The 9,425-nt window shown below is 46.1% G+C and overlaps 1 protein-coding gene across 1 annotated transcript in view; it reads right to left on the reverse strand.

Moving 5' to 3' along the window:
* Positions 1-552: 552 nt before the first annotated feature.
* The window catches only part of LOC119430754 (methylthioadenosine phosphorylase), a 14,155-nt gene continuing 5,282 nt past the window's right edge, over positions 553-9,425 (reverse strand). The window contains exons 3-8 of the mRNA XM_037698228.1: positions 9,311-9,369; positions 9,042-9,209; positions 5,180-5,282; positions 3,534-3,773; positions 1,344-1,466; positions 553-929 (exon numbers count right to left, since the gene is read on the reverse strand). Of these exons, the coding sequence (XP_037554156.1) occupies positions 891-929; positions 1,344-1,466; positions 3,534-3,773; positions 5,180-5,282; positions 9,042-9,209; positions 9,311-9,369 (732 nt within the window). The 3' untranslated portion in view covers positions 553-890. The remainder of the gene's footprint in view (positions 930-1,343; positions 1,467-3,533; positions 3,774-5,179; positions 5,283-9,041; positions 9,210-9,310; positions 9,370-9,425) is intronic.

Consider the following 9,425-nt stretch of genomic DNA (forward strand, 5'->3'; position numbering starts at 1 on the left):
AAAGAATTGACCCGTTAGGCCCGTTTATCTCCACTGAAGGCATCGAAACAAGCCTGGAGGGTTTATTTTTACTTGATTTCAGGACTTCATTCACAACACAAGCTCCTCAAAAGCTGAGCTGCACGAGGTCCGCTCTACAGGACTCACCTATTATTAATTAATAACTGAAAACAGAGTAAAACCAACCGCGGCATCAGACGGTTCATCAAACTTAATTTATTTATGCAGCTTAAATCAGTCTGTAGGCAGGCGTGAGCTGAGCATGTTCACCAGCAGCTCGGTGATGACGGCAGCGTCGTGCCGACACGAGCACAAAGAAACAAGAAGGTAAAGAATGGAGCTCCATGCTTCATGTGGCGTTATATGGACATGTTCAGAGTGAACTCAAGCCATGCAGCTGTGAAGGACTCAGGGTCTAACTGGACGGTTGCAGCCGGTCTGATCTAACGCAGGCTGGGTAACAGTGAGGAGCAAACAGAGCTCAAGTTGTTTTTTTAATCATAAAATATAAAAAGTGAGAAACATTTCCAGAACAACGTGGCTTCAATCACTTCAATCCTTCAAAACCTGCGGTCCAGCAAACACGCTGAAGACGACAGATTAAGCTCTCAACGGTTTCCTTTAAGGCTGTAATCTAGAATAAATGAGCAGTTCTGCTTCCTGCTGGAGTAAAACGACCAAATATGGGCAGAACACACGGGAACAAACAGTTGGTAACATAGCGTCTGGACTCCTCGTTAAAAACGTGACAGGATGATGAAACCTGCTGAAGAGAAAGGGAGTGCATCAGAACCAGGACAGAACCCTCGGCGCCTTCCTGTGAGTCAGTGCTGAGTCCGGTTCTGTGCTCGGAGCTGGATCTGGATGTGGGCGTTTGGTCGTTTTGTCCTTCAGTGTTTTGGGAGCATCACTGAAGACTGAGCCATGGACTGAAACAAACACAGAACATATTTTTATTGATTTCCCTTTATCGACATTTATTGAAGGAAGTGTGTTTGATTTAGTAAGGACAGAAAGCAAACGTGTCCGTCGCATTTTTAATAAAGTGTTAATTAAAGAATTATTCATTTTAGTTCAATTCAAACTTGGTGCAAACGACAAATACAGCCCCCCCCCAAAAAAAACCATTAAAGTTTCCTCTTTTGTTTTCTTAAAGCACAGTAGTGTGTGTTGCCAACAGGTGTTTGAGAACATTATGGATGATCACATTTCATATTTTCAGAAGCAGAATGGGTCCAGTGGTCCTGGAGCGACAGGTTAGATCTTTCTGAGGAGCCGTTCTGATTGACACGTGGACGTCCCATCTCTAAAATGTTCTGGAGCTAAAACGTCTGCAGGCTTACCTTCAGGCTCTTGATGGTGTGGGTCCAGTCCATCTGACTGATCTGTGGGATGGCAGTGAGCAGGATGCTGCTGGCCTTGTTGGCGTTCTCCTTCATCGTCTTCAGAACGTTGTCCACGCAGACCTGAAAAGAACCAGAGACCAGACTTAACTGAATCTGTCACAACCATCATGGATTCAAATGAAAATATGGTTCAAGTATTCCTTTGGTTTAGTGAAGACGTGGCGCAGCCGGCTTTTGAATGTTTTTGAAATTCTCATATCTTCTGCAGAGCTGAACAGGAAGAAGAGTCATGGCCGCCGCTGCTGGTTCTGAAACAGATTATGTGCAAGTTGCAGCGGTCCACAGGTGACGACACACGAGGAAGCAACCGTGAAGTTGACTCATTCACAGAAACTGTTCTGTTGTCACGAGTCTTATCGTCACCTGACTCAAAATGACTCGCAGGTAGAGGATTGAAACATGTGCCTGCCCCCCCCCCCCACCACCACCACCACCACCACCCACCGCCCCCCAGGACAGAAACAGGCTCGTCCATAGTCTGTCCTTATAGTCATAGAGCCAAGAGCAAAAGTACGTTTGGATGTAGAAAACACGTAAACATATTTAAGTGTACGGGGGAGTAGTGGTGCAGAGGTTAGAGTCTGTGATCGGGAGGTTGCTGGTTCAAAGCCCTGGGCCATTACAACAAAATTTAGGTGGTAAAGGTGAAGCACCCACACCTGCCTCCACCCTGACTTGCCCCACTCTGGGCCCTTAAGCAAGGCTCTTAACCCCCAGCTGCACCCCAGACGTCAGCTCTCTGCTCCACACAGAGGGTTGTGGTAGCTCGGTGGTCTGCGGTTGTGTCAGGAAGGACATCCGGCGTAAAAACAATCACCAAACCTTAATGTGAGTTAGTTCACTGTGGTGCCCCCTGAGGCGGGGAGCAGCTGGAAGAAGAAATGATATTAAAGTGAACAGACGGGTCTATGGTGCCGTGTCCATCTTGTGACCTTCCTGCTTTATGTGTCCGATGAACACGCTGTGTTTTTGTGCCGTCTGTTGGCACGAAGACAGTGAAGCTGATGACTCAGGGTGACTCAACCTCCTCTGGACGGATCTTAGGCTACAAGCCTAAAAACGTCTGGGGGTGTGTGGTGTTTGGGAGGAAGGGGAGGGGGGCAGGGAGAGGCTAGGTTATTTGAGGCTGGGTGGGAGTGAATGGGAGCGGGGGGTGGGGGTGCAGGCGGAAGGATGTGGTGAACAGTGTGCAACAGGAGGGGGAAGAGGTCAGCTGCAGGAACTCAGAAGTGCAGTTGAGTGAAGCTGGATCAGTGACAAATCAGCCGAGCTTCACCCACACACAGCTACATCAGCTGCAGTAACCAGAGCTCCTGCGTCCGCCGACGGAGCGACGAGGAGAAAGCTTCTGTCAGTCCAACAATGCAACGTGGCATGTAAACGTGTGCACGTGAGGGCAGTCTCGGTGATCGTTGCCTTCAGGTGTTGGAAAATCTAATCCAGCTTTGCTGCCGCAGCCATCACAGTCCTCTAACGGTCAAATGACCACTTTGTTGCTCAGCACAGCAGACAACAGCAAACCATGTTATCAGTAAGGTTTGGTTTTGAGCATCACACGTTAGACTTCCTGCCAAACCTGCGACTTCCTGAAACCTGTTCATAACCTCTGATGTAAACATCTTATTGATTATAGGCTTTTTATTAAAGGCTGAGTGCACGTGCTTCCTGCGCTTCATTCGTTTAAACCTTCCTCTGACTCTACATTACTCTGTGGCAACACTTTCTTGTGTGGACGCATTACTGATTTAATTTAGGAGCGTTTAAGAGTTTTAATAGATTTTTAACCATCGTTTTAGTTTAGACACGCAGCAGTAATTTTTAGAGCCACTGCTTTATGGAACAAAGTGATTTAAGACTAATTTATAATTTAAAAAGTGTCTCATTAGACCGTTAGTTAGTTAAGCTTCTCCTAACAGCTCATTGTTTTGGGGTTAGGCACCAAACAGCCCGATGGTGTAGCTCAGTGGTTACGTGCTGCAGGTTTGAGTAAAAAAACTTTTGTTTCTGGATTTGGATCATGAGATCCTCACTTGGTAGGAACCACGTAGAAAACCAGTTGCTTGTGTTACGATGGAGCTGTACCAAAGGATTTCTCTAAAAAAATCCACTTGCAGAATTATTACTCACTGCTTCTTCGTGCTCCTTCCAACAGTCGTAGTCTGTTGCCATGGCGATGCTGGCATAGCACAGTCCAGCCTCTTTGGCCAGGACCACCTCTGGCACCGTGGTCATGTTGATGACGTCAGCTCCCCACTGGCGGAACATCAGGCTCTCCGCACGCGAGGAGAACCGGGGTCCCTCGATGGACAGCATGGTCCCTCGGACGTGGCACCTGATCCCCAGACTCCTGGCCACCTCCATCAGAACCTGTTCAGAACTCAGAGTTACTGATGGGTGCTGTACAAACGGAGGGAAACAGTTTGTGTTTGATATTTGTGCTCCAACAGGCTGCCTGACTGAAGAAATACCAGTCCCCTGGCAGCACGGTGGCTGCTCAATGTTTAATTAAAAAAAAATAATTCAATTCAAAATACTTTATTAATCCCAAATAGAAATTAAGTGTTGTAGCTCATCATCCTGGTTTCATTAGGGTTGTTATAGATGCTGATGGCTGTGGGCAGGATCTCCCGCAGTGGATCTAAAGAAACTGGCTGCAGATTGTGATCCATCCACCCAGACCCAGCGGGCCTCTCGGTCCTCCTGGGCAGCAGGACCACCTGAATGTCGGGCACAACTCCTCCCTGAGCGATGGCCACTCCTCTCAGCAGCTTTTTGAGCTCCTCATCATTGCAGACAGCCAGCTGCAGGTGTCGAGGGATGATCTTGGTCTTCTTGTTGTCATGAGCCATGTTTCCTGCCAGCTCCAAGCATCTCAGCAATCAGGTACTCGAGCACCTCTGCCAGGTAAACGGAGATGCATCCACGGCACCTCCTTTACAACTCATTTGGGATTTGGGGCTGTATTTGAGATCATATTTGAGCTTTGAGATGTTAATCAGCTGCTCCCAGTTGTAAAAATCACCTGGTTGTCATGGTTACGCTTCATAACAAATGTCCAAAAGTAAAATGTTTCAGTAAAAATCCTTCCAGCTGCACAGCATCTGATACCAGAGGGAACGATCATCCGAAAAACGCCATTTACATCCAGAAAAAGAGGAATTAAAAGTTTTCAAAAGCAATAACTCAGAATGAAAGTAACAGCTACTCCAACATGCAGACACCTTGAGCGGCACAATTTCATTTACATACATGAATCATGTTTTTTCCTGTAAATCTCTGAAATGTATCTGTCGTTAGAGAAGAACCAGTTGCAAACAAAGAAAGAGGCAAACAGGAACCAAACGTAAAGTTTCCACGTCTCTGAGTTACTTCACGATTCTAAAAACGTGGTCCGCGTCCTTCAGCTCAAACAGACGTTCACTTGATAAAAGTCTTCTCATTTCCTGGAAGATGGAAAACGCTGCACGCTGCCTACAAACTGGGCGTGTAAAATCAGACCAGTTATAAAGTCTTCAAGCATTAAACAAATGTTTCTGAGCAGACAAGTGACTCGGGTTGTGTTTTAATGTCACTCCACGAGGACAGCCTAAAGTTCAGTCAAAGTGTTCGTTTCTCTTCCATCGTGTTTTTTGTTCAGACGGCTCCGTTTTCTTTTGGGTGGTCTACAAATCCAGCTGCTGTGTTGGCAGGACCTGCTGGTGCTGTATGCTGATCAAACCAGTCTGCTGCTTGGGTTAAATGCTATAAATGTTGAACGCACTAGTTGAACCAACCTCTCTAGTCCTGTTGCAGAAAGGCTCAGCCATGGGGATGTGACTAACACCTGGAGGGCTGCTGGGCTGACCGTCGTACAGCGTCTCCGCTCTCTTGGTGGTCCTGTTCAGGGACGAGAGGCGGAAAGTTAGAATCAGAGCAAATTACACATTCTGCTGCTGCTCACGATGCTCATTCAACTCGTTTAAAAAGAGCGAAAATGTGACAAACGCAAAGAAAACAATCAAATGAACCGCCCAAGCAGCAACAAATCAACGGTTATCAACAGAGTCTGCATCATAAAACCAAACAGGAGCCCGTCCACAGCTCAGGTTTCTCCTCCACAGCACTCCTGTGTGCAGATGTGCTGAGTCAGTGGTTCTCAGCACAACCAGAACCTGATCCAAACGCAGACAGTCAAAGGAAAACAAACAATTTATCGCAGTGAAGCCAGGACTCCAGGAGTTCCCTGAAGTCTTCCAGCTTCATGGTTCTGAATGAAGGCGAGCTGAACGTTTGGACCCAGAACAAAGCAGACTGCATGAAAACACAATCCATACTTTAGATTTGTGCATTCTGCATTTACCTCCATATGTGTTATTTGAAATGTTTCAAAGTGCTTCAACGTGAAACGAGTTCTGACAGAGTTAAAAGTTTCTACTTTTCTGTGGATGAGAAAACTCTCAGGCTTCACTTCTGATGACCGTCAGAGCAGAATCATCTCAGACATGCAGAACATGAACGGCCTGCCTCATCTGACTCATCGCCTAGAAAACTGAAGCCACTGTTTACGTTCTGCAGCGCGGGGACAGACGAACAATGCCCGCCTCTCCTTGGCCTTGCATTTCAGGAGCGATTCTGAATCCTTGCTGAAGACAGCGGTTCCCACACCCTGCAGTCATGAAATATTTAAAGTATTCCTGACGTGCATGCATCGTGAGCATGCTTCAGGATATTCCTGACGTGTGCAGCTGCCAGCCACGATCCAATAATGAAGTTACAAAAGGAAGTTTCAAATTTACTGGATGTAAAAACTGATTTGCAAAAAAGAATTCCCTTCAATTCAAAACCTGCAGTGGTCTTTGTGTAATTTCAAAGTAAAACAGAGTTCCACCTAATCCTAACAGGACAAGGGCATTTTATTTGTTTAAATAAGTCAGTGCTACTACAAGTATTTCTATACGTTATACTTTTGAAACTTCAAACCAAACAGTAATTCAGACAACTTGCACAGAAATAAAGTTACAACAAAACAAAGAGCTGCACTACAACTAAAACTTGTTATAAATCAAAGTAAAGGTCGTTTAAAGGACGTGAACATCTATCAAGTCTGATGGCTTCTATGGCAGTCAAGAGGACATTTGAACACAACCAAACACAGAGCTACGAAGAGACGAAGTGACGCTGCTGCAATCTGACAAGTCAGAACAAGTCCAACCAACAAGATCCTCATTTCAGATAAATATGTCACAGCACAGTTCATCTGCTTCACACAGACATCAGAGCAACTCGGAGGTTACCGGTGTTCCTAGTAAAACAGCTCAGTAGACGTGAAACTGGACCCTCGGTACCACTGATACTCAAAGCGGAAGGATCAGCATCTGCCTGGAGGCTCAAACAGCTGAGAAACCACTCTTTCCCACAACAAACAGTCGATTCTGGTGCAGCACACAGAAATGTGACCTGCGGAGACGAGTTACCAGGAGTGGAGAAGAGATGATCGTGTTCAGTGCGATCAGGAATCCATGCTCGGTTTCTCTCAGGCACGATGACGTGTCTTACGTCCAGAGCTCAGCGCGTGGCTGTACTCCGTGGATGTTAAAGCTGCATGTGCTCAGCTGATCAACGCATGCTTCATTTATTACACAAACACTAGAACCTCCTCTCTAGTTGATATACTGGTCGAAGCAGATGATCGCTTGTCCTGAGCCTGGTTCTGCTAAGGGTTTTCCTCATGAGGGAGTTTTTCCTTCATTTTTCTTCAGTGTCACAAACAAATTGGTGTCACTTTCTGACTTTTTTTATTTATTTATTTTTTCTGTTGGATGATGTGTGCGACTCTCAGGTGTCACTTTGCTTAGAGCGAAGATGAGAAACTGTCACATTCCCTACACACAAGTCTGAGACACAACATCTCAAAGGTTTCCGTCCCTTCAGAGATCCTTCTGTAAACTGCTGCCACGTTTTCATTTAGGAAGTCGCTTTTCCTGCTTCATTAGAAGTTCTGTCCCCAGTGGATTCTGTTTCCTCAGCTGAGACGGTTAAACAAGCTCACAGCCATGCTGAGAAAGGGCCACTAAAGGAACTGGGCCTGTACTGGGCCTGTACTGGGCCTGTCTCAGAGGGTTGGACCAACAGGAAAAACTCAGTCCTGCCAGGTATTAATTAATAATGAGCTATAAATACATCAAAGTTCACGCTCAATAATCCAGGTAAAAGAGCCAACAAAGTTCAGTCAGGTCATCTGGACGGTTTCTTTTTTTGTTGAGACGTTTCATCCTTCATCCAAAAGGACTTCATCAGTCCAAAACTCACTATGTGAGCAAGCTGCTTGTGGGACTGAGTTTGTTGTGGCTCCTCCGACTAATGAAGTCCTTTGCATGAAGAACGAAACGTCTCAACAAAAAGAAAGAAACCGTCCAGATGGCCGGACTGAACTTTGCTGGATTTTTTTTTACCTGGATTATTGAGCATGGGCTTTGATGTTTTGAACCACTTTGGCATGGCTGCCTCAGAGGAGTCGACGGGGGAGAGGGCGGGCCCCAGAAACCATCTTATCACCATCAAACTGGTTGGTCCACTATGTGGGTGTGCTGCCTGTGGGACTGAGATTGTTGTTGTTTCACAGACTGATGAAGTCCTTTGGATGAAGGATGAAACGTCTCAACAAAAAAAGAAACCGTCCAGATGAGCCGACTGAACTTTGTTGGAGCTATAAATGTAGGTTTCATTCACTGATTTGAGCGTAATGTGCATGTTCTTGATGTGAAACCCCAGCGTTGATTGACGTGATGAAAGTATCATTCCAGCAGCACTGACCCCAGAGGAAGTCCTGCAGTCTGTGTTGGCTCTGACCAGGTGCTCTGAAGTCACGTTGTGCACCTGCTGTACAGGCTCAGTGACCGAGGCTCTCTTAGTACACTTAGAAACCTGCGCATGCGTGTGTGAAGTTCTCCACTTCATTAACCTCTGTGGAAGCTGGACTTCACTGCCTCTTCACTGAAAAACTTGTAAGATGGTCTTGTTGAGGTTTGGGCTGTCCCCGACTTCAGTGAATAAAAAACATCTAAAGTCTGCGTTTTAATGAAAACCTACATTCTGCATCAGTCCATGTGCTTCAGGACAGGAAGACTCGGATGAACTCCACTCTGTGCAGCTCCGACACAACGCTGACCTGCAGACTGAAGTCTCTGCCTCAGAGTCTCTGATTTATTCCTGAAATTATTTGATTTCTGATATTCCTTTAACGTCACGCGGTCAGTGGAAAATGGGGACAGCTACTGGTCCGAATGTGGCCTGCAGGCCGGGAGAAAGCCAGAGTCCGAGTCAGATGATTGGAAAACAAAGTGAGACAAAACATCAAGATGTCTCTTTCATAAAACAGCTAGAGACCAGCAGTATCCACATGAATTTATTCTTTACTTCCTCGTTTAACGAAAGCTGAATTTAAGACAGAGCTAACAGTCATATGCAGCCTGTCTGCTGGGTTGTGTATTTTATGTTACAGTGACATCACCAAGTTCAAACACATCGAGGAATGTGACAAGTCGAGGAAAAAACAAGTTTTCTTCAACTCTTAGCTAACGGCATTTAAAATAAAGACAGAAATGCTCACACGAAACACGTTCGCCGTCAGAATGTCGGTGTCTCCGCTGCACTCACCGGTCAATGAACTGGTCGATGACGACGATATCCCCAGGCTGGATCTCCTCTCGCAGTGAGCCGCAGGCCGTGGTGGCCAGCAGATGAGTACAGCCTTCTTCTCTGAGGGCCCACACGTTGGCCCGGTAGTTCACGTTTGTTGGCATTATGGTGTGCTGTCTCCCATGTCTAGATATGACACGAACTCGTCATAAAACTGTGAGATCTTTCCACTAGAGGGCGCCAACAGAGAAGACATTTTATAAATCCAAAATCAGAGATCACCTCACCTTGCAAGGAGCACACAGTCCACATTTTTGATCTTCCCCAGAATCAGAGCATCCGATGGCTGTTCAACAACAACAACAACAACAACAACAACAACAACAACAACAACAACAACAA

This window comes from Nematolebias whitei, chromosome 3 (genome assembly GCF_014905685.2).
Source record: "Nematolebias whitei isolate Nwh7 chromosome 3, NemWhi1, whole genome shotgun sequence".
Classification (NCBI taxonomy): domain Eukaryota; kingdom Metazoa; phylum Chordata; class Actinopteri; order Cyprinodontiformes; family Rivulidae; genus Nematolebias; species Nematolebias whitei.